The 26,343-nt window shown below is 39.8% G+C and overlaps 1 protein-coding gene across 1 annotated transcript in view; it reads left to right on the forward strand.

Annotated features, from left to right (window-relative positions):
• The window catches only part of LONRF2 (LON peptidase N-terminal domain and ring finger 2), a 49,055-nt gene that overhangs the window by 13,018 nt on the left and 9,694 nt on the right, over positions 1–26,343 (forward strand). The window contains 10 exon segments of the mRNA XM_070511623.1: positions 11,415–11,537; positions 14,161–14,322; positions 14,836–14,859; positions 14,861–15,038; positions 15,437–15,530; positions 15,809–15,923; positions 19,436–19,557; positions 20,969–21,127; positions 23,319–23,331; positions 24,165–24,314. Of these exon segments, the coding sequence (XP_070367724.1) occupies positions 11,415–11,537; positions 14,161–14,322; positions 14,836–14,859; positions 14,861–15,038; positions 15,437–15,530; positions 15,809–15,923; positions 19,436–19,557; positions 20,969–21,127; positions 23,319–23,331; positions 24,165–24,314 (1,140 nt within the window).

Raw genomic sequence — 26,343 nt, forward strand, 5'->3', positions numbered from 1 at the left:
TTGCAAATCTGTGGACCTCAATTCTTGGCAAATGTCTGGTGAAGAACAGCTTCAACAGAAATACTCTCTGTCAAATCACTTTAAGATAGTAAGGGATAGAAATTTATCTCCAAGTTAATGTTTGTAACTGAAGGATTAGAGAAGAAGTGACATTGGAAGGTAAGTTGAAAGAACTGAGGGGAGGACGAAGTTGGCCAACTATGATTAAGATGAGATGGAAGCACTTGTGGAACCAACCTCAAAGTCCCAGTTGGGGCCTGATGTAGCAGTGTATTTTTCCCAAGCAAAACTGTCTTAGCAAGCAGCCAGTTGTGGCTGATAATTAGTTCAGAGCCTTTGGTCCAATGGAGACAAGCCACTGCTAGAAAATGTTTGCCCATATGCAAAAACAGAATTAGGTACATGCTAAGTTTGGTCTTAACCCAAACAGGGAGCCTGTAAGATTTAAAACTATTCAAAAGTTAGTGAATTTAATTAATAAGCATTTATTGATACACTCAAATTTTTAAATATTCTGTGTACGTGTGTGGAAAACTTCAAACTCTGAAGTGCTTTGTATATATAACTATTATTCTCTTAGAACTTTTGATAAGCTGACAGAGAAGATTTAGAAGCTTCTGAAACTTGAGAGTCAGGGCCCCTTACTTACATAATGTCTAGGAAGGGGCCTGGTAGCCTTCTATTCTTAATTTTGTACTTTTTCTTAAAAGGATATTACAAATTGTGTAAGCTTCAGGCTGCACAAAAGCTGGGTCCACTCTTTTAAGGATAATAAGAAAATTAGTAAAACTTCAGATGTTCACCAAAATTAAGAGAGTTCCATAGACGAATTGCTGATGGCCTGAAGTGCATGTGATGCTTTTCAGGGAGCTCAAGGATGATACTGATGAGCTGTCGTCCAAAATGTTTGTCATGTCTTTTGAAATGGCTGTTCTCCCAGAGAGCTGGAAGATAAGTGATGCAATGAATAGACGGTTAGCAAATGTTAGGAGAGGTGTTGGTGCTGGAGATAGCAACTGGCCACCACCAGTACATTCATGGTGTTTAAAACTATAGAGAAAGAAGTCAGGTGAGAGAGGGCCCTGAAAATAGGCCTTTGTGTTTGATGTTTCATGGTTGCCAGTGCCTCAGAACATTTTTAATAACAGAGATAAGCACAGGAGACATGAGGGATTAAGAGATAACAACTGGAGTGCATGCGTTATTGTTTTCCCTACTAAGGGACTCAATTAAAATGAAAGCAAAATTATAAAATTATAAAGCTATATAAATTAAAAAGTTATAACAGTTATACAAACTGGAATAAAAAAACAGACACTGTAAAGCATCCAAAACAGACAGAAGCTAGAAAAGAGTACACATGAAAGGGCTAAGAATTGTGTTTGTAGCTTTTTGGCTCAAGGGTTCTGTCCAGTTGCAACTACAGAAAACAGTAGTGGGAAAAACCCTTTAGCATTACTAGGTAAAGGTATCAGAGTCCCAGCTTCAGGGACCGTAAAGCATCTGGAAATATGACGGGGAAAACTTGGCAGCACAAAAATTGCTGAGGTGACACAGATTCAAAACAAAAATTGTCTAAATCCCTGACACACAGCTGAAGTGTGCATTTGTGTGTGAGATGCACAAGGTCCGCCAAAAAAACTGGCAGAGACCAGAGAGAAATCTACCGTTAAAAGAGTGTGACAAGGGCCCATATCTCTTGAGTTTGTGCTTTTCTTGATTGAGTGCATGCATTCCACAGCAGTGCGTAGCTCAGGCAGTAGAAAGCGTGACACGTCAGAGTACAGTGCCCAAAGGCGACAGAACAACTGAAAGGGAAAATCCCTAAAAGCAAGGAAATCGAGGAATGGATAAGTGCAAGCTCCAGCCAAATCCTGGCTTATTGCCACACTTCACAGTGTAGGGTAGAACCACAGGGCTTACAAAGCAGGAGTAGAAAGACATAAAAAGAGAGCAGAGATATAAGCAGCTCCATACCATGGGAGAGACAAGGGTCGCAGTTGAATGCAGGAAAGTTAACTGCCTACTAACACAAAACCCAGTAATCTTTAGAAGAATACAGTAAAATGCAGAGTTGATACAGCGTATTATGTACAGTGTCCAGTGTTAACCAAAAATACTAGACATGCAAAGAAACAGGAAATTGTTGAGCTATACTCAGGATAAAAGACAGTCAGTAAAAATTGTCTCTGAGTGCGCTGAGGTTGCAGTTAGCAGAAAAAGACTTTGAAGCAGCTGGTGTAAATAAGTTCAAAGAATTAAGTGAAATTATGTCCAAAGAATTGAAGGCAAATACGGTATCTTTGAATTAACAGGCAGTCTCAACAGGGCAGTTGAACCTCAACAGGCAGTTGAAAAAGTGGAAATTCTAAAGCTGAAAACTACAAATGCTGAACTAAAAAAAAGGCGAGATAAGCTCAATAGCACATTATATGTGGCAAAAGAATCAGTGAAATTGAGGATAGATTAATAGGAATTACCCAATCCAAAGAACCAGAAACAAGAAAGAATGAGGAAAAATGGAAAGAATCTTAGAAACCTGTGGGGCAATATAAAGTGGTAGAATACATGTGTAATTGAAATCCTGAAAGGAGAAGATAGAGAAAATGGCAGAAAAGAATTGAAGGAATAATGGCTAAAAACTTTCCAAATTTAGTGGAAAATATTAATTTCATATCTAAGAAGCTTAATAAGCCCCATGCAAAATAAACACAAAGAAATATACTTAGACACAGAATAATCAGACTACTGCTCTGTAAGCCAAAGATAACAGGACAGTCTTAAAGGCAGCAAGAGGAAAATGGCATGACATGAGAAAATTACATAGAGGAAAGTAAGATTTATGATTAACATATCATCAGAAACTGTGGAAGCCAGTTAACATTGGAACAACGTGTTCAAAGTGCCAAAAGAAAAAAGTCTCTCAACCAAGAAGTCTATATCCGGTGAAAATATCCGTTAAAGGTGAAGCTGGAGTAAAGACATCTTCAGGAAGCAGAATCAGAGGTTGTTGCTAGCAGATGTGTACTACAGGATCCTAAAGGCATTTTTCTAGTCTGAAGGAAAATGGCAGTAAATGGTAACTCAGATATACAGAAAGATAGGAAGAGCACCACAAATAGTATAAAAGTGGCTAACAGAAGATTACGTATTTTTTTCTTACTTTTTTTTTTTTTAAACTTATGCCTTTTGGTGAGGAAGATTGATCCTGAGCTAACATCTGTTGTCAGTCTTCATCTTTTTTTTTTTGCTTCTCCCCAAAGCCCCAGTACATAATTGTTTATCCTAGCTGTACGTCCTTCTAGTTCTTCTCTGTGGGACACCACCTCAGCATGGCTTGAAGTGCAGTGGTAGGTCCGTGCCCAGGATCTGAACTGCTGAACCCCAGGCCGGCGAAGTGGAGTATGAGAACTTAACCACTATGCCACTAGGCCAGCCCCTTTACTTACTTTTTAAAAGACCCATCAGTGGTTAAAACAAAAATTATAATACTGTGTTGATGGGTTTATAACATGTGGATATAATATGGATGACGACAATTTCAGTAAGGATGTGAAGAAGTAAATGGAAATATACTGTTGAAGAATTTTTACTATTTTACCTGAAGTGATTCAGTTTAAATCTAAGTAGAATTGGATAACTTTGAGGCATATTGTAATCCCCCAAATATTCACTAAGAATAATTTAAGATATATATCTAGAAAGCCAATAGAGGAAATATAACAGAATAATAAAAAGTATTTGATTAACACAAAAGAAGGCAGGAAAGGAGGAGTAGGGTGAAAAAACAAATGAGAGATAAAAAAAAATAGCAATATAATAAAAGTAAATACAACCACATTGATAGTTAAATTAAATATAAATAAATACTCCACTCCAAAGGCAGAGAACGTCAGACTGCCTACAAAGCAAGAACCAACTATATGGTGTCTACAAGAAATCTACTCTAAATTCAAAGACACAAAGAGGCTTAAAGTAAAAGATTGTAAAAATATACCATGCAAACAAGAAGCATACAAAAGGTGAGATGGCTATATTAATACCACACAATGAGTATTGCCAGCAACTTAAAAGGAATATTTTAGAGAGAAAGAGTGAAATTTTATAATGGTAAGAGGATCAGTACATCAATTCGTCAATAATACTGTAGTCATAAAAGTATTTTAGAGACAAAGAGGGAGATTTTTAGTAAGAGGATCTATGCAACAATTATGAGTAAATAAGAAATAATGGAGCACCAAAATGTATGAAGGAAAAACTAAAACTCAAGGAAGGAGGAAGACAAATCCACAGTCGTAGGTGGTGGATTTAATAAAGCTCTCTTAGTAATTGTTAGACCAACTTGACAAAAAATTTTAATTAACCTAAATAAGATCTGAATAATACTATCAATTCCCTTAATCTAATTAAAATATATACAACACCAGACCCAACTTCAGTATGCATGTATTTTTTAATGCTCATGCAGTCCTATGCTGGTAAAACAATAGATTTCAGATCATTGAAATCTTTTAAAGAGAGTGCTCTCTGACAATATAATTAAAAGAATAATCAACAACAAAAAAAAAATCTAGGAATTTCTTAAATACATGCAGCTTCATCATTTTACTTCCAAGCAATCCATAGGACAAAAAAGAAATCACAAAGGAAACTAGGAAATATTTTTAAATTATTGATAATAAAAACATTGTATCTAATCTGTGATAGGTAACTAAAGCCTCTCTTAGAGGGAAGTTTATAGCATTAATGAATTATTAAAGAAGTAAGGTCTCAAGTCAGTGTTCTAAGCTTCCACCTTAAGAAACTAGGAAAAGAAGAGCCAACTAAAACCAAGGGAAGCATAAGGGGAAATAATACAAGAGAAGTCAATAATAGAAAACAAGAAAGCAATAAAGAAATGTCAGTGAAACAAAAACCTGTTGTTTTCAAAAGATCAATAAAATCAATATACTTCAAAACCAGACTAATCAGGAAAAGAAGAGAAAAGGCACAAATCACTATTATCAGGAATGAAAGAGGGGATATCACTACAGATCCTACAGACATTAAATGGATAAAAAAGGAATATTATGAACAACAGATAAGTTCACGTTTCACTTCAGTGGCCCAGAGTTTGCCGGTTCGGATCGTTGGTGCAGATCTATGCACCACTTGTCAATCCATGCTTTGATAGGCATCCGACATATAAAGTAGGGGAACATGGGCACAGATGATAGCTCAGAGCCAGTCTTCCTCAGCACAAAAGAGGAGGATTGGCAGCAGATGTTAGCTCAGGACTAATCTTCCTCACAAAAAAAAAAAGAGAAAAAGATGAGAGGCAAAGAGGGGCAGTATATAATAAAAAAAGGTACATTCCACCAAGAGGATATAACACTTATGAATATATATACACCTAACACAGGAGTACCAAATATATAAAGCAATTACTAACAGACCTAAAGGGAGAAATTAAGAGCAACACAGTAGTAGTAGGGAACCTCAACACCTCACATCAGTGGATAGGTCACCCACACAGAAAGTCAACAAGGAAACAGTGGCCTTAAATGAAGCACTAGACCAGATGGACCTAATAGACATGTATAGAACATTCCATCCAAATACAGCAGAATACACATTCTTCTCAAGTGGACGTGGAACATTCTCCAAGATAGACTATGTGTTGGGAAACAAGGCAAACCTCAATAAATGTAAGAAGACTGAAATTGTATTAGTTACCTTTTCCGACCACAATGCTATGGAAGTGAAATCAACTACAAGAAAAAAGCTGGAAAATTTACAAATTTGTGGAGACTAAGCAACATGCTACTGAAGAACAATTGGATCAATGGAGAAATTAAAGGAGAAATAAAAAAGTATCTGGATACAAATGAAAATAAAACATACCAACTCTGGTGGGATGCAGCAAAAGCGGTACTAAGAGGGAAAGTTATAGCAATGCAGGCCTACCTCAACAAATAAGAAAAATCTCAAATAAATACTCTTAAATTAGACCCAACAGAACTAGAAAAAGAACACAGCCCAAAGTCAGCACAAAGAGGAAAATAATAAAACTTAGAGCAGAAATAAATGGAATAGAGACTTAAAAAACAATAGAAAGGATCAATGAAACTAACAGCTAGTTCATTGAGAAGATAAACGAAATTGACAGACCCTTAGCTAGACTCAGCAAGACAAAGAGAGAAGGTTCAAATAAATATAATTAGAAATGGAAGAGGACATATTACAATGGATACCCATGGAAATACAAAAGGATTATAAGAGGATACTATGAAGAAACCATATGCCAACAAATTAGATAACCTTGAAGAAATGGATAAATTCTTAGAATCATACAAGCTCCCAAAACTGAATCAAGAAGAAACAGCGGATATGAATAGACTAATCACAAAAAATGGATTGAAACAGTAGTCGAAAACCGTTCTCAAAATAAAAGTCTAGGACCAGATGGCTTCTCTGGAGAATTCTACCAAACATTCAAAGAAGGTTTAATACCTACCTATCCTTCTTGAAGTATTCTGAAAAATTGAAGAAGAATGTGATGCTTCCTAACTCATTCTGTGAGGCCAAGTTCACACTGATCCCAAAACCAAACAAGGACAACACAAAGAAGGAAAATTACAGGCCAGTATCACTGATGAACATAGATGCAAAAATCCTCAACAAAATATTAGCCAGTTGAATAGAGCAATACCTTAAGAGGATCATACACCATGATCAAGTGGGATTTATATCAGGGATACAGGGATGGTTCAGAATCCACAAATCAATCAATGTGATACACTGTATTAACAAAATGAGGAACAAAAATCACATCATCATCTCAATAGATGCAGAGAAAGGATTTGACAAGATCCAACATCCATTTATGATAAAAACTCTCAATATAATGAGTATAAAAGGAAAGTACCTCAACATAATAAAGGCCTGTATATGACAAACTCACAGCCAACATCATACTTAATGGGGAAAACTGAAATCCATCCCTCTAAGAACAGGAACAAGACAAGGGTGCCCACTCTTACCACTCTTATTCAACATAGTACTGGAGGTTTTGGCCAGAGCAATTAGGCAACAAAAAGAAGTAAAAGATATCCAAATTGGCAAGGAAGAAGTAAAACTCTTGGTTTTTGCTGATGAAATGCTTTTATATAGAGAAAACTGTAAAGAATCTAGCGGAAAACTACTAGAAGTAATCAGCAACTACAGCAAAGTCATGAGGTACAAAATCACCTTGCATTTCTGTATATTAATAATGAACTAGCAGGAAGCGAAGTCAAGAATACAATCTCATTTACAATTGCAACAAAAAGAATAAAATGCCTAGAAATAAATTTAACCAAGGAGGTGGAAGATCTATGCACTGAAAACTGTAAGACATTATTGAAAGAAATTGAGGAAGATGTGAAGAAATGGAAAGATATTCTGTGCTCATGGATCAGAAGAATAAACATAGTTAAAATGTCCATACTACCTAAAGCAATCTACAGATTCAATGCAATCCCAATCAGAATCCCAATGACATTCTTCATGGAAATAGAACAAAGAATCCTAAAATTTATATGGGACAACCAAAGACCCCAAATAGCCAAAGAAATCCTGAGAAGAAAGAACAAAGCTAGAGGCATCACAATCCTTGATTCAAAAGATAGTACAAAGCTGTAGTAATCAAAACAGCATGGTACTGATGAAAAATAGGCACACAGATCAGTGGAATAGAATTGAAAGCCTAGAAATAAAACCACGCATGTACAGCTAATCTTCGACAGAGGAGCCAAGAACATACAATGGAGAAAGGGAAGTCTCTTCAGTAAATGGTGTTGGGAAAACTGGACAGCCATGTGGCAAAAAATGAAAGTAGACCATTATCTTAGACCATTCACAAAAATTAACTCAAAATGGATTGAAGATTTGAATGTAATAGCTGAAACATAAAACTCCTAGAAGGAAATATAGGCAGTACACTCGTTGACATTCATCTTAGCAGTATCTTTTCAAATACCAGTCTACTCAGGCAAGGGAAACAAAAGAAAGAATAAACAAATGGGACTTCATCAGACTAAAAAGCTTCTGCAAGGCGAAGAAAACCATGAGCAAAATGAAAAGACACCCTACCAACTGGGAGAAAATATTTGCAAGTTGTGTATCTGACAAGGGGTTAGTTTCTAAAATACATAAAGAACTCATACAACTTAACAACAAAAGAATGATGTGATCAAAAAATGGGCAGAGGATATGAACAGACATTTTTCCAAAGAAGATTTACAAATTTACAACAGGCACATAAAAAGAAGTTCAGCATCACTAATCGTTATGGAACTGCAAATCAAAGCTACAATGAGAACCTTACATCTGTCAGAATGGCTGTAGTTAACAAGACAAACGGCAATAAATGTTGGAGAGGATGTGGAGGAAAGGGAACCCTCATACACTGCTGGTGGGAATGCAAACTGGTGCAACCATTATGGAAAACAGCATGGAGATTTCTCAAAAACTTAAAAAGAGAAATACCGTACCCCCCAGCTGTTCCACTACTGGATCTTTACCAAAAGAACTTGAAATCAACAATTCAAAGAGACTTATACACCCCTATGTTCATTGCAGCATTATTCACAGTGGCCAAGACCTGGAAGCAGTGCAAGTGCCCATCAGCTGATGAATGTATAAGGAAGATGTCACACACACACACACACACACACACACACACACACACACACACACACACACACACAGAATGGAATACTACTCAGCCATGAAAAAGACAAAGTCATCCCATTTGCCACAACATGGATGGACCTAGAGGGCATTATGTTAAGTGAAATAAGCAAGACAGAAAGATAAACCCCATGTGATTTCATTCACATGTGGAAGATAAAACAAACATATGGATGAGGAGAACAGATTAATGGTTATCGGAGGGGAGGGTGAAGGGGCACATATGTACAGTGATGGGTAAAAACTAGACTCTTGGTGGTAAGCATGATGCAGTCTGTACAGAAACTGATACATAATAATGTACAACTGAAATTTTACAATGGCATAAACCAATATGACCTCAATAAAATAATTGGAAAAAATAAGGAAATCCTGCTATTTATGCAGCAACAGCGTGGATGAACCTGGAGGGCATCATGCTAATGAAATAAGCCAGATAGAGAAGAAAAATACTGTATGGTATCACTGTATGCAGAATCTTAAAAAAAAAAAAAAAAGCTGATTTTATAGAAACAGAATAGAATGTTGGCTACCAGGGGCTGGGGTGAGGGGGGCATGGGGAGATGTAAGTCAAACAGTACAAATTTTCAGTTGTAAGAAGAGGGAGTTCTGAGGATCTAATGTATGTATTGCAAGTTGACTATAGTTAATAATATGGTGTTGCATACTTGAAATTTGGTAACGGTAGATCTTAAGCATTCTCATCAAAAACACAGAAAAAGAGTTAACTACGTGAGGTAGTGGGTGTGTTAATTATCTTGATCATGGTAATCGTTATACAGTGTATATGCGTATCAAATCATCATGTTGGACACTTTATATACAATTATATTTGTCAGTTATTCTTCAGTAAATCTCGATGAAGAAAGGAATTCAACTATCTAACATCTGGAGGAGATTAAATTCTTCATCTTGGGCTCTGTGACAGCCGTTTTTTCTCTGTTCACTTTAACTACCAAAACCTGTCATTCCTGAGACATTTCAAGGAGATGGACTGGGTGACCTGCAATGCATGTGACCCGTTGTAGCTGCTGATTTGAGCAAGGTCGGGTAACTGAAAACTTTCTGGTGCGTCACGTGTTACTTGCCTGAACAAAGGGCTATGAAACTAATAAAATTTCTTTTTAAAAATTTTAAAAAACGTGTAAATAAATAAATTGTAGTATATTCCTACAATGGAACCCTACTTGTTGGTAGGAAAGAATGAAGTGTTGATCTGTGCGTCAACGTGGATGGATCTCAGAAGCATCCCAGTAAGTGAAGGAAGGCACACACAATATGCGTGTGTGATTTCTTTTACATGAAGTTCTCAAAAAGGCAAAACTGTAGTGACAGAGCAGTGGTTTCTGGACTTGGAGTGGGGAGGAGATTGACGTCAAAGGGCACCAGAGAACTTTTTGGGGTGATGGAAATGTGCTGTACTGTGATGGTGGTTGTAGTTACACAACTGTATACATTGTCAAAACCCATCACATTATACATTTAAGAAATTGGTGTACATTTAAAATTAGTGAACTCTATTATATATAAATTATACCTAACTAAAAATGTGACAGTAAGAAGTTATAAACAAGAATTAAGTCCATAACTGAAGAGAATGGGGAATATTTATGGGATTGGAAAGGTCAACAAACTTTTGGAATGTGGACAAAAGACCAGCGGATGTTAGAGTTCGCGTGGGAGCTGAGCTATGTCATATTACAGACTCCAGGATGGGAGTAAGAAATGGGGTAGGCTCTACAGTGCCAGTTCACTCTGCTATGGAGAGCAGTAGTGGGAAAAAGTCCTAGGGCCCCCCTTCCGAAGAATTTGAACAAACTGCCTGGGGAAAATTAAGGTTACCAGTGAATGTGGCAGGTTTCCCTGAGTAAATCCCTCTAAATCCCAGCTTACGGGGCTCCCAGGCCTGGCTTCCCTGCCACACACCTAAAATAAAACCTCCCAAATGGGTCTCACCCATGGACAGAGGACCCCGTAAGTCTTCCCTTTAATAATGAGGTCTGTGAGGACGGAGGTGTAGCTGACTCCGTATCAGAGAAAGCCCCCTGGAAGCAGTCCATTTTTCTTAAGTATGAACAAAGAACCAGGGATCAACAAGAAAAAAGTGAATAGTATAGAAGAGAAAGACTAAAATAAATAATCAGAACAGTTGACCCAATGGATATATAATGCGTGAACTAGTAAAATGAAGAAACCACAATATTTACGTTGATTTGAGAAAATATTGCATCCATGAAACGAAAACAGAAAGGTATTGGAAAATACTGACCCATGTTGCGTTTTGTTTGTTTCTGCTGTGGTACTTGGGTATCATGCTTTGTGTTATAGTTGTTTCTGGTCCTGTCTATCTTCTCTCACAAGACTATGCTCCTTGAAGACGGGAACATGGTCGTGACCTGTGGCTCCTGCGTGAATTTAAAGTTGATAGACAGCCAGTTCTCTCTCAGCGTGTCCCTTGGAGCTGCTCTGGGCTCAGATTCCAGGTCTGGTGACTCCCTTGTTCTGACTGTACATTGTGTTCATGAGACATTCAGGTTCGCTCAGTTTCCGAGGTGGTACAACTAGCGCCAACCTCTGGGTTTTTGTTTATTCTTCTTAATGTGAAAATAAAACATAGTTCTAATGGTTTATTTAAGGGCTGTGTGTATGCAAGTATATAATCACACTGTTTTCCTGTCTGTCTTGTCTTTTGCTGAATCCAGGGACATCATGTGAAAGCTCGGGCCCTGTCTGGGCTGGGAAGAAGTAAGGAGGTATTGACAGAGTTTCTCTACTGCCTCGCTTTGAATCCCGAGTGTAGCGCAGTGAAGAAAGCAGCACAGGAGGTATGGTTTCCTTTAAGTGATTTTAAAGTTGTTCTTTACGTCTTATTTACAGCCTTCGTGTCCCTGCGGAGTAGCTCCTGCATGTAAAATGCACAAGAAGTAGAATTCCGAGTATTCGTGGCAGTGAGATTAAAAAAGCAGTAGTAATGATAAGGGCCATGCATTTGACACCTTTCATCCGTGGACAAAGCGGAATGTTCCGTGAGACGGCACACACACCTCAGTTCTGCTGAGAGAACACCTACTAGTGAGGCAGGGTGTTTGAGGCCGGGGAGGCAAAGTGGTTTTTCCTAGAGTTTGTAATTTCACGTGTTAAAGTTTGTATAGGAATTTATGAAAGGCAGTGATGTATACAAAATAGATCAATTTAGCTACACAGGTTGACTTGAAATTTTCAGCAAAGCTTCACCAGCACGATGCAGAAATAGCTGCTCTTTTATGCTAATCTTTCACTCAGTGTTATTGGAAGTCATCAAGTCACACTTAATGTAGGAATCCACCCTGTAAAAAAGGCTATACCATTGTTACACAGCCTCAATGCTTCCCGTGCCCAGGAGTTCTTGTTTTTCTGTCTGCGTTTCCCTCGTCTAATGCTATTTATTGCCAACTTCTACTGCACAGTTACCCTGTAATTTCCACTTTACAGTCTAGTTTTGTTTTCTGGATCAAAAGAAAATGAGGTCAGTTCTTCCACCTTCATTTTAAGCCACCTGAGATATTTGAGAACACCTGTTATCTTTGCCTTCAGTCATTCTTTGGACCAAACATCCTTTTCTCGTAGAACAGGGTTGTAAAGTTTGCTCCCCTGGATGCATTCCAGTGTCCCCCAAGTTTCAGCACCCACATCTGACAGCAGTAGGTGGTGAACTCTTACCTGCCCTTGTGTTCATGTCATGAGGTGTGTGTGTTTATTTTTAGCCTGATACTGTCACACTCTTGGCTCCGCTTAGAACTTTAGTTAGCCAGACACCTAGGTAATTTTTTTAAATGAGAACTTTGTGGTATATTTAAAAATTTTTTTTGGTGGGGAAGATTTGCTCTGAGCTAACATTTGTGCCAGTCTTCCTATGTTTTTTATGTGGGTCACCAGTGCAACATGGCTTGATGAGTGATGTAGGTCCTTGCCTGACGTCCAAACCACTGAAGCTGGACCACCAAAGTCGAGTCACCGGACTTAACTGCTAAGCCATGGGGCCGGCCCCTCTAGCATATTTTTATCCCTTTTTTTTTTTTTCCAGTTAATTGGTCTTTGTTAATCCTGTTGAGTTGTAGCTCATTGGTTTTGGCTATTATTTCAACTTGTCAAAATAATATTCAGTCTGGAGTTGGCTGTTTGAACTATCCCTGCCTGCTTTGTCCCACTCAAAAATCTTACAAGAATCTTAAGACGTATCTTATCTCAGGTGACGCTTAGAACAGCCTAAAATTCCGCCTGAGCTCAGTGAGATTAGGCAGATTCACGAAAGTCCCAGGACCGGAATTTAGGTCTTGTGCATTCTTGTCTGTCTGGGGCTTTTTCAGACATGGTGTTTTCCCCTCCAGCATTCTATGGGTGATAGGTATCTCGTATCACAGACAGTGCCAAAACACTGCCAGCCTGTTGATGCCCATGAAACATGGTACCCTCCCTGGCAGCCTCCCGCAGCTCCACTGAAGCTCGTCAGACCCAGTGCTGAGGACACCGATGTCCCTGCTGAGATGCTGTTCCTCATTGCTACAGAGGTCAGGGTTCTTGTGCACTCACCTGTCACGTGAAGAACAGCAGGGGGACTCGTTGAGGTGTCAGTCACTCCTTTTTGCCTCTCTCATGCCCTTGGATTCAGCTGAGTCCATTGGGTTTGGCAGGACCATCGACTGACTGGCAGTCACTTCCCACCACCACTGAAAGCCGGTTCATGGTTCTTCACCTAGAATTATGGCGTTTCACCTTCTCTTCCTTTCACATTCTTACTAGGTGACTCTTCTGTTTCTCTTGTAAATTGAGCCGTCCTCTAGAAATAATCTCACTCCTGTGGGCGATCACAGTTTAGATTTAATCTGAGACCCCTGCAACCTCTACACCCTACTTTTCTCTCTTATTAATGAGACTTTTAGGGGAGATTTTCTGGAGATGTGTGAGGACCATACAGAAGGAAAGTGTAAGGCTCATATTTCGTAATTGTTAAGACTAAGATGGAAAGGGACTGAGAGCTAAAGTGCTTAAAACGTTGACTGTGGTTTCAGAAATGTTTGAATTTTAAATATTGTCAATTGGAATATGGTAGTTATTCTTTTCGATGTTTTAGGCCTATTTGGCCTCATAGTTTCCTCTGAATGTATACGCGTATTATATATTTTTCAAAAGTGTTGTAAAATACTTTTGTTCTTTGTGACAATTTTTTTTTTAAAGATTTTTTTATTTTTTCCTTTTTCTCCCCAAAGCCCCCCAGTACATAGTTGTGTATTCTTCGTTGTGGGTTCTTCTAGTTGTGGCATGTGGGATGCTGCCTCAGCGTGGTTTGACGAGCAGTGCCATGTCTGCGCCCAGGATTCGAACTAACGAAACACTGGGCCGCCTGCTGCGGAGTGCGTGAACTTAACCACTCGGCCACGGGGCCAGCCCCTCTTTGTGACAATTTTGTAGGTAATGTGTGAGGCGTTTTTTCCAGCTTCAGAAAACGTGTGTCCAAATATAACGTCTTCCGTCCAAGGTGGCATCTTGAACCCCAGACTAAAGGCTCACTGTCGCAGCCGTGTCAACACCCAGCCTCCCCAGGAAGAAGCTGATAATGCAGGGCGCTCTAAGGTATGACGTGGTTGTGTTTGTCAATATTGTCTTGATTAAGCTTTATGTAATTCCTTGATTTTGAACGTTTACAAGTTATTCAGACTGTGGCATGATGTTAGAAGTACTTCTCAAGACCAGTTCTAGCTCCTCAACTTGAGAGTTGAAAGTTTTAAAGGAAGTTGGTGGAAGTAAGGAAAATGATTGAAGATAAAAGAAACTTTTAGACATCTCCAAACAACCCAAAACATCAGGAGGCTTGAAATTATTTTGGCCTGGAGAAAAGAAAGCAGTGGATGATTTGAAGATATGAAGATTGATGTTCAATTGATCTGTCCCAGGAAGAAATGATCCTATATTTTACCATGAAAAATGGAAAGTTCATCTTAGAAGTTAATAGATGAAACCAATTATGAAGGAAGAGTATAAGCCCTCTTCTTTCCGAAATTTCTAGGAAAGGCTACTGCATGAGTTTTTTTTGTCTTATGTTGTGGTTTCTTTAATATTCAGGATTCTTTTTTCCTACTTAACCAGAATGCATCTCAGAAATCTGATGTGTTTAAAAAATGCCAGTTCTTCAGTTTTATGTTTTGTGCTGGGTCTACACTTTGAAGAGGATAAAGAAGTGTTAGAAAGTCTCCTTGCAGTAGTGCCCAGCGCTGGTTTAAAGAGAGAGTTTCCGAGTGATTTGGAGGATGCACGTGACCTGAAGGCCCCTGGAAAAATTCCCAAGAAAGGTCAGTAAACTGTGTTCTCCTAGAGTTGAGTGACTCCAAAGGGATAGAATGTTAGCTAATATTCAGTATAGTTAAAAAAAAAAAAAACTTTACACAGGTAGTTTAAATTTAATGAGGAAATGAATATATCAGCCTTAAGATTATAGAACAGTTTAAATGGTTAATCCTTCAAGGACTTGATTGTCAAAAATAGCAGAGAAAATTTAGGTGTACCAACTTTTATTCATGCTTACTGTCTAGATCAGTTATTCCTGTATACTGGTAACTCGACAGGAGCTCTTCCTGCCCGGCGTGGCTTGTTACATTGGTGTAACTATCCAGAGGACATGCAGTTACTGCATGCTGTTAGCCACATGTGCAGGTATTAGTTACAGCATTTTAAATGTTTTCAGAGGCAGATTCCTCACCTCAAAGAAACATGAACTCTAACATAGGAGAAAGTCCAGAGCTTTCGATAGATGTAACCAACTTTGAGTGTGCCCTTTGCATGAGGTAGGATCACGTAGAGTGAATGCAACTCTTTGAAGAATTCAGCCTTCCTGAATTTTATATCCTAAACATAATGATGGTTTTATTATCAGAAAAATTACATATATCTCAGTAATAATTGATTTATTTTTTAAAAATTTGATAAAAATACAAATGGAAATGGATATAAGTGATTTCCAGAAAGTAAAGGAATTGCCTAAGGAATTCTTACTATAAAATAAACAGATTATTTGAAAGTCTATCTGGACATTTTTTGCTGAAAACTCAGATGTGTTTTCCAGGTTGCTCTTTGAGCCTGTCACTACACTGTGTGGACACACCTTTTGCCTAAAATGCCTTGAGCGCTGCCTCGACCATGCACCACATTGTCCACTGTGCAAAGAAAAACTTTCGGAAGTAAGTATTTCTTGTGAAACGACAAGACGGTTTTGCCCTCTTCTCATCCCTCGGTACCTGCTCGTTTCATGGGTTGGCTTTGCTTCTGCTACCCATTTATTAAAGTCAGATTTCTCCAATCAAAGATAGGTCTCTTTCTCATCTCTCTGATTTCTTGAAGAATACACAGAGGAATTTTAGATACAGAAACAACTAAATTTCAAGGAAATTTCCAGGCACGAATTATGGTTGATATGTTGAAAATAGGTGACATTATTGGAGCTCTCACTATGTGTTGATTATAAAGAGTTGAGATAACATTACTGAGTCCTTACCATACGTTAATCATGAAAGACTGAGATAACATTATGGTGCACTTAACGTGTCAAGGATTCTCTCCTTTACCTCATCTCAAGGCAGAGTCACATTATCGTGCTCAGTTTGTGTAGGATTGAGGACTTGATCGTTTCTGACTACTGGGAAGCCCCTTTGGTGTGCTGTCAGTTATAGGTATCTTTTCTCCGAAATCAAAACCAGTAAAACCTAAGTTCCATGGAGAAGCTATTTAATTATGTCCAACCCAAATATGCCAACCCTGGGGTCTAGTGGATAAGATTTGGTGCTCTCACTGCTGTGGCCTGGGTACATTTCCCGCTCAGGGAACCACACCATCCGTCAGTTGTCATACTGTGGCAGCTGCATGTTGCTGTGATGCTGAAAGCTCTGCCACCAGGGTTTCAAATACCAGCAGGGTCACCCATGGTGGACAGGCTTCAGCAGAGCTTCAGCAGACTTGGAAGAAGGACCTGGCCACCCACTTCCGAAAAAATTGGCCATGAAAACCCTGTGAATAGCAGCAGAGTACTGTCTGACTCCACGGCACTTACAGCAAACCCAAATATAAACAGTTAAATCCATATGTTAGGTATGATAAATACAGTAAACAACACTTAAAAGCTGAAGGCTTTCTGATCAGTTTTTCAATAATGAATCTGTATCACCTGTATTGGGCTCTGGTCCAGTTGGTACACTAACTTTCCATGAAGGAAGTTCTTTGTCGGGGAGGGGATTTATTTTTTCATCCATAAAATGGTACTAATTATGTTTGCCTTAATTACCTCCTGGAGATTAAACTCACTCACTGCATCTTTTTTTTTTTTTTTGAGGAAGATTAGCCCTGAGCTGACTACTGCCAGTCCTCCTCTTTTTTGCTGAGGAAGACTGGCCCTGAGCTAACATCTGTGCCCATCTTCCTTTACTTTATATGTGGGACGCCTACCACAGCATGGCGTGCCAAGCAGTGGTGCCATCTCTGCACCTCGGATTCGAACCAGTGAACCCTGGGCCACCAAGAAGCAGAATGTGTGAACTTAACCACTGTGCCACTGAGCCGGCCCCTCACTGCATCTTAAATAGGATAAAGTGGTTTTTGTAAATGAGTGTACTGTATAATTGATTTTTAAATCTGACATGATGAAGGAGATGATAGACTTAAGTGAATTGTTAAATAATTGTAACTAATAATTTTAAAATAATTTTTAATTTACTGCTAAAACTTAAATGTTACTATAATGGAACCCTTTCTAAAGCATTGTATGCATGTACTTGCTGTGTTAAATTACATTCATACTGATTTCTGAGTTATTCTGGGTTCTCATGAATATTAGCCATCGTGCTATGCACTGTGTCATGACGGTTGAGGCTTTTTGAGTCCACATAGCGGTTTCCTTTGGTGGCTCCTATGTGGATCTACTCCAGGGCGTTTGCTGTCTGTTCTTGATAACGATGACATTGCATCTTGCCTGCTACCTTGTCACCCATACTTGCCTGGGCCAGTAGGTACAACCCTGGTGGAGATGCTTGCCTGTTCTCACAGAGTGAAATGTGTGTCTGGGACCACGGTTTGTACCACAGACCCTTCATTCCCCTCTTTGTTCAGTGCTGCCTTGCAGGGGGCTGTGTGGTGAAGCAGTGTCTGCAGGTGGCACTTGAATATGAGCTCCTTAGGGACAGAGATGACTTCTGTCTGATTTTCACTCTCTCTCCAGGGACCAGAACACATACTAGAGGTTCCAGAAATCTTTGTTGAAGGAATGATTACATGTGAGCTATACGAAGATTGCCAATGTTCCAGAAATTAGCATATAACAACACTAGCTAAAATCCGGAATCGTAATTCGATCCTTCTTCAATCCAGAAATCACTTCATGAGTTTAGACTTCCTCACATGCATTACTATAAATATGAATTATCGATTATCTGTGTATGGACAGAAGTCTTGGTTAACATAATGTCAAGTAAAGCAGATTTTATTGCCCTACTCTTCAGTAAAAGGATACCATAAACTGACAGTTTACAAAATGCCTATGTGATTAATAATGAAAATTACGAAGTAGTATCGTGAACTAAGTGAAACTTGTTTCTGCTGGTTATGCTGTGACTGAGGTTCCCACACACAGTTGTTTCCAGTGCTTGAACTCCTGGTTCTCATCAGTTACAGCAGTACAGGTAGCTTGTTCACGCAGGCTGAAGGGAAACCCCGCAGCGTGTCAGGATTCACGCAGACCTAAGTGTGTGAGACGTACGTAGAGCCAGCAGTGCAGCCAGTTACCAAAGCAGCAGGAGCACACGGAAGCCCACCAGGCCTGGGGTCCTGGCTGTGCCCCGGGGGCTCTGCGCTGGTCCCTTAACCTTCCTGTGACCCCCCTTCTCTGTTAGTGCAGTGTAGAGATGACCTGTAGTGAGTGCTGTTTTAAGGCCTAACTTAGTTTCCATGAAGCATCCGCAGTCGGTACCTTAAGTTTTAAGTGTCCGTGAAAAAGAGCTGTTGTTTGCAAATTCATATGCCTGAGAGAAAAACAGTGCACACACCCAGGGTAATAGTTCTTGAGCCACATGTGAACCTACCGCCCATTGATCCTAGCACTTTGTAATTCAACTTCCACCTACTTTCCCTTCATATCCAGCTTTATTTAATTCCTTGGTCTCTTACTCCCTTTCTCAACCCGAATAAAGTCAGCCATGCTTTTTACATGTCTGTATAAGTAACATGGCAAAGTAAGAGAAAAACCACAAAATTGGGAAGATTGGTTTCAATTTAAATTTATAATCTGAAATCTTGGACTGAAAACATTAGTAGTCATTCTTACTATTCTTTCTAGTAACTTCAGTTTTTCACTCTGCAAGATGATTATTTCATTTTTCTCTTCTCTCCCAACGTATCCCAACTCACTGCTGCACCCCTCCCTGACATTATGATACTTGATTGAAAATCTAGAAGCTATCAGGATTGAGATTGCCTCATCCTTCCTCCAGGTGAACACCTTCTCCTGCCCTTTTCCCATGGGAAGGAACTGCCCTGTCCCCCATCCCTGCCACAGGCTGACCTCCATGCTCCCATCTTCCCATGCCCTTTGTCTTCTCGAAGACCACAACGCTCTACCTTTGTTGACCTCTGTCAACAAGGAAGAGGGTGCTTTGCTCTTTAGAATTAATTACCATGAGGTGTTATTTAACATCTTCTTTTGTTACAGTTGTTGGCAAGCAGAAATTTTAATATAACTGTTCTGGCTGAAGAATTAGCATTTCGGTATTTGTCGGATGAACTGTCTGATAGGAAGAGAATTTATGATGAAGAAATGACAGAACTTTCAAAGTCAGTCCTCATGCTCTGTCCTTGCTCTTGAGTTCAGATTAAAGAAGAAAATGTGTGTTGACCTTGTAGCTTTATCTCAGTTTTACTCCCCCTTGACCGAGAAATTAGGAAGCCTCAAAATACAAAAAAATTAATTCCAAAACTTCATGGAAATTTAATTGAAAGAGGTTATAAGAAATATTCTTAAAGTGTATTTTAACGAAATTATGTAGTTTCTCTTTGTATGTAAGTGATACTGAATTTTTCATAATTGAGAAGGCAAGGTATATAGAAACAGAACATAAAACAGTATTACCAAAGTAGCCTTGCCAGTTTTTTTAATCTTTTAAAGTGATTGAAGTTTTGTGTTGTGGTAACCTTTAACTATTGAGATCTTATAATTCTTCAACTCTTTTTTATTTAGAATGCATTACTTTTGACTACTATGTAGTTTTTGCTTTCATCAGAATTTTTTTATTTATTGAGGTATAATTGACATATTATATTAGTTTCAGCTGTACAACATAATGATTCCATATTTGTGATATTGTAAAATGGTCACAACAGTAAGTCTAGTTAACATCCGTTACCATACATAGTTACAAAATTTTTGTGCGTGCTATGAGAACTTCTAAGATGTACTCTGTTAGCATCTTTCAAATATGCAATACAAATAAGCATTATTAACTGTGGTTACCATTCTGTATATTACATCCCATGACTTAATTTATTTTGTGACTGGAAGTTTGTACCTTTTGATCCCTTCACCCATTTCTCCCATCCCCCGCCTCTGGCAACCAGCAGTCTTTTATCTGTATCTGTGAGCTTGGTTTTTTGTTTTTTGTTTTTTTGCTGAGGAAGATTCACCCTGAGCTAACATTTGTGTCAATCTTCCTCTATTTTTTGTATGTGGGACACCACCACATCATGGTCGATGAGTGGAGCAGGTCTGTGCCCGGGATCTGAACTCACGAACCTGGGCTGCCGAGGTGGAGTGCGCAGAACTTTAACCACTCAGCCGTGTGGCTGGGCACTTTTTTTTTTTCCTTTTTTTTAAGATTCCACATATGAGTGAGATCATAGGGTATTTGTCTCTCTGTCTGACTTACTTCACTTAGCATAACGCCCTCAAGGTCATCAGAATTTTTTTATAGTGGTCATAAGCTATAACTTTCTCTAAGTAAACTAATATAATTCAGCATATTCTCTCATCGTATTAAATAAGACAGTCTTGGCAGCAAACTTAGGTGAGTTGGAACTTGTTCATGCTGTGGTCCTTCGCTTTTTTCCCCCACTTAAAACTTGCAGGCCTCAGGGTTTTATTTTGTAAACGAGAGAATTGAGGTTAGCTTTTGCTCCTTTACAGTGACTGGTACTCCCTCCTGTTTCTAACAGCTCCTGCATCTAAGTTAACATTTTCCTTTACCTACAGTCTGACCAGAGACATCCCCATCTTAGTGTGTGCCATGGCCTTCCCCACTGTCCCGTGTCCTCTCCACGTCTTCGAGCCCCGCTATCGGCTTATGATAAGAAGATGCATGGAAACTGGCACCAAACGGTTTAGCATGTATTTATCTTCTGAGCATGCAGGGTGAGAATTATCAGCATTCATGGGGTCCTAATTAAGTGCATAATTTGTCGTTTTTCTTGAAGAATGGTTTAGGATGATGGTGAAAATCTCTAGTAGCCCCCATTGCGTAACGAGGTATAAATTCCAGGCCATCCATGACGTGATCTCGGCCTTGTTTCTATCCGTCTCCTAGTCCTTCCTTTCAAACGTCATTCCTGCTAGTCCACTGCCATATCATTTGCCCTTCTCCGAATACAGTTCATGTTTTCATACCCCCATGTTTCCCTCTGCCTGCAGTTCTCTTCTAGCTCAGCAATATACAAACCAATCTGGTCCAACTTTTAAGGTCTAAAATAATTTACTACATCCTCCAAGAAACCTTCCTTTATACACACAAAATTTTCAGTCTTATGAAAACCCACAGCACTTGGTTTTTACCTTTCCTTGTTTTACATCATTTTTCTAGGGAAGATGTTCCAGATCAGCAGACAGCTCCCCTTATGAGCTTCTTTGCGGGTCTCTGGGTCCTTCCCACCTCTTCGCTTCCTGATCCCCTAGGGCTTTGTCAGCACTGCATCATCATGCTGAGGTCACTACATCCAAGTTCTAGCTGTGGAAGAGGCACACGTGCTCTTAAAGAATTGTGGAGAAAAGGGGCACACGTCCCTGCTGCTCACACTCACTGCAGAGGAGGCTGGGAAGTGCCCGTCTACCCATGTGCTCACGAGGGAGAGGAGACTGGATATTTAGGGCCACCCACTAGTTTCCACCATAAATACCCAGGAACAGATCTTTCTACAGATATGTGTTAGGACCTCAATGGAGAAAATTCTACAACTTTATTGAAAGACATTCAGGAAGATTTACATAAATGCAGAGAAATACCATGCTCATGGATGCATAGACTCAGTGTCATAGAGATGCCAGTTTTACCCGAATTGGTCTATAAATCCAGAGTAGTTGCAGTCAACACCCCAAGAGTGTGTTTTCATGGAATTCTTCAAGTTGATTTTAGAATCTGTATGGAAAAGTGAAAGACAGACCAAGACCATGACAGTTTTGAAGAAACCGTTGAGCAAGATGGGAGAATATTCCTACAATGTCAGACTTAGAAATTATAGTAAGACCATTGAAATAGAGAATAGAGATAAGAAACAGATCCACTCATGTATGGACTCCAAATTGATATGGAATTTTGTGAAAAGAAAGGCAAACTACTCAATAAAACGTGCTCAGAAAAGTAGTGGGTAATCCACATGGGGAAACAAATCTCTACTCTGCCGTACGCCATAAACACAAAATAACACATTTACATTCCCAGTGTGAAATGTGAAGAAGAAAATATAAAAAAATTTAAGAGCAAATATTGGGGACTATTTTTATAATTAGGAATAAGGAAAGGTTTTTTTCTTTTTTTGTTTTTTACAGAGGATGCTGAGAGCACATAGCATAGATGGAGAGATAAATAAATTTGAGTATATTAAAATTTGACTCATCAAAATGAGCAAAAGCAAAGTGAAAAAGCAAGTTCCAGAAGTTCCACTTCTAACCAAGGATGTAGAACACTGAGAAAAGTGTTACTCCAGATAAACTACAGAACCTAAATTTCTTGCACCTGTCAGAGTGGAGCTTGCTCAGGGTAACAGAGGAAAGACAGGTCCCTCCAGGAAGAGAGGAGACAAGAGCCCTGGCTCACCTGTGGCAGAGCCTGGAGGAGGAGCTATGCAAGCGTGTAGGAAGAATTCAGCTAATTTTTTTGACAATTTCTAATGGCCTTACGTGGACAAGCATGAGAGTCTAGATCCCCTTAGAGCTGCAGATGGCAAGAGGAGTTTGTACCCACTCACAGGTTTATGTCTACAGACAAGAGAGAGACAGGTTCTGCAGCTGAGGCTGTCTGCTGATAGCTGGGGCAACAAGTCCTCCCTTGAAGGCATCTTCAGGGTGCTTCCATGCACACCACAGCTATAGATAAAGTAGTCCTGTTACATAACCAGGAAGAGAGAGTTTTATTAGAGATCCCGGTAGAAGTGTCCAGCAGGCAGCTGGCCATGCAGGCATGCAGCTTGGGAATCATCACTCATCATTAAGGTGTATGGTGAAGTTCACTCACTTTAGAATCAGGCAGCCTTGGGTTCAAATCTTGGCTGTAAATCTTATTTGACCTTAGATAAGTGGCTTAATTTTTCTAAGCTTGCGTGTTTTTGTGAAGCTTGAATGAGTATGTGTTGTGAACTGCTGCGTGTAGAGCTTGGTACGTCATAGGCAAGACCAGTGTCATCACGATACAGATGGTTACAGATGACGGTTGAAATCACTAGAGTGGGTGAGATTGCTGGGAGAGCTTGGGGCGAGGACACAAGTAGCCAAGTATGCCTTCCTGGGTAGCCCCAGTGTGTAAGGGGCGTGTGAAGGAAGCAAGCTGTCAAGGGCTGGACTGGTCAGGGAGGGCAGAAGGAGAGCAGCAGATGGTGTTGGGTCAGTGACAGGTCAGCAGGGTCATGCCCAAGTCATTTGTGACTTCTGCTGGGGTTGTTGCAATAGAACTTGGGGGCATTGAGAAGTGAAATGGAGACAGGGAGATGAAGGCAGTGACCGTAGACGACTTTCCATAGCAGTTTGCTGGGGAGGGCAGAGTTGACCAGCGTCAGTGCAAGTGGGAGCGGAGGGAGCAGAGACTGTGAGTGGCCCGGGGGCCTGGGCAGGCTACGTGTTCTCTGGAGCTCTTGAGGTTGCTCCCTGGCCAAGGGGGCTGAGGGTTTAAGATTCCATCTCTTGGGTCCTTCTCAAAGCACGAGCTTGTTTGAACAGCTGAGGTACAAGTGCTCTCACCTCCAGCCCTTTCTTTGCAGCCATCGCACACCAGCATGTTTCACATTTAACAGAAGGAGTCATCTGCATCTGTCTGTTAGAGAAAATTACCTTGGTGGTTCAGTGTGGAGACATCATTTGTTTTGTTTGGTTTTTTATTCCTTTAAGACCCAGACTTTCATGTAGGGAAAAATAAGACCTCCTGCATTTTTTAAGTTGGGGTCGTGTCTCCTGACTGACCTTTCAGGATTTCATGCTGGAGATTAAGGACCTGAGAACCTTCCCTGATGAGAGTTCGGTTGTGGATGCAGTTGGTATTAGTCGGTTCAGAGTTTTAAGCCACCGGCACAGAGATGGGTATAACACGGCAGACATTGAATATCTCGAAGATGAAAAGGTGAGGTTTATTTTACTGATGTGTGTTAAAGAGGTCAGTCACTTTATTTCCTTCAGCACTGGGGAAAAACTTGGTCAAATTTCTAATGACAGTATTACTTATTTCCTCCTCAAGTCAGCACTTGTTATTTTTATCTCAGTGGATTTTTACCTGAGTTGGAGCTGGTAGAAAAATCTCCTCCTCCTGAAAAAATTTCCTTGTTGCTGAACATTGCAAAATGGATTTGGGATTCCTTGTTTTAATGTTCTAGTCCAAACTGTTCTGGAAAAGGCCACACAATAAATACTCCAGACTTTCCAGGCCACGTGGTTTCTGTTGCCACTGCCTCACTCTGCTCTTGTAGCAGAGAAGCAGCCATAGACGATACGTAAACTAATCAGCATGACTGGTTTCCAGTAAAATGTTGATGAACAGGAGTTGATTTGCAAGCAGTAGTCAGTCCTTGTCTAGATACTAGTATCAGTTCAGAATGAGACGTACAGCAATAGTGCTGAAAAATACCTTCTAAAGCTAAGTATAAAAGGCTTAGGTCTCTTATCCCTTAAGAATTAAATTGTAGCTAATAGAAATACCAGAATCCATAATTTGGCAGAGCAACAAAATATTTTGAAGGGATTCTGAAAAAGACTTGTACAAGGATGTCCATAGCAGTCTTATTTGTTAATTGCAAAAAACTAGAAACAGCTCAGATGCTCATCACCAGGTGAGTAAGTACAGTATAGTATGTTCATACTTGGCAATAAAAAGGAATGAATCTCACTGACATTGTGCTAAGACGGAGGAGCCAGATGTGAAAAATGCCTACTGTGCGACTCCGTTTATACACTTCCAAGAACAGGTGTAACTGCTGATGGAGGTCAGAGGGTGGTTGTGGGGTGGGAGTTGGAAGTGACTGGAAGGGGGATGCAGGAATCCTTCTAGGTGACTGAAATGTTCTCTGTCCTGTTCACAGTGATAGTTACACTGGAATGTACAGTTGACAAAACTCTTCGAGCTAAACAATTAAGATCTGTGCATTTTTTGTATGTGAATTATGCTGCAACAAAAACGTTAAAAGTATTTAGAAGGGCGAAATCCTTGGAATTATTGTATCCCTCTCTTGAATTCTTTGGTTCATGTTGAGAAATGAGGAAAGTGAGTCTTTAGCCATCTCGCCTCACACTGGAAGTCACTCTGGGGACAGCAGTGTACATTCTCGACACCTGTGCATAGAATCGCACCACGGTGCCAGCTGCCCCCTTCCAGCTGCTGCTGCAGGTCGTCTGTGAGCACAGGGCTTTGCAGCACAGGGGAGCAGAGCACAGCGAGTCCAGCTCCCAGGTGTTGGGACCAGGAGCTGGTTTTAATGGCTGTGACTGGAGGTGATAGTTCTCTGGGTCCCCCTGATGCCCTGATGACAAATCTGATGGAGGGTTTTTCCACTATTGTGGATGACGGCTTTGAATGGCGTATGTATTTATTTTAAAATGGGAGCCCAAACAGCTACAACATGAAATGATTTTAGTTCTTTTTTTAAAGAAAACCATACACTACATATGAATAGTTGATTTGTATAGATCAAATTGAGAATGGTTATGTGTATTATAATCTAATTCCTCAGTTTACTATAGTTTTCATAGATACTGGAATTTTATCGCTAGAGAGGATCTTAATGGTTTATTCCCAGTTTACAGATAAGAAAACTCTATCCTAAGGAGGCTGTGCAACTGGCTGAAACTCACAGATGAGTCAGTGATGAAGCCGGAACAGATCCGGGTCCCCTGATCCCCGGTCCTTGCGCTTCCCACTCAGGTGTTCCTAAATTGGACGGAGACATGCTTGAAATGAGTGACTTGACAGCGAGATAGGTACCCAGAAGCAAAGCCTGATACATCTGAAGTGTCAGGCCCACCACTCACATGAGGCTAATGCAGTGAATGCATTGTCGCTGAAATATCTTTTGGATAATATGGAATACAATTTTTAAAATGTCTAATTCTTTGACTTGGTAATTCTCCTTCTAGGAAACTGTCCTGAGGGAATGACAGCC

This window comes from Equus asinus, chromosome 6 (assembly GCF_041296235.1).
Source record: "Equus asinus isolate D_3611 breed Donkey chromosome 6, EquAss-T2T_v2, whole genome shotgun sequence".
Classification (NCBI taxonomy): domain Eukaryota; kingdom Metazoa; phylum Chordata; class Mammalia; order Perissodactyla; family Equidae; genus Equus; species Equus asinus.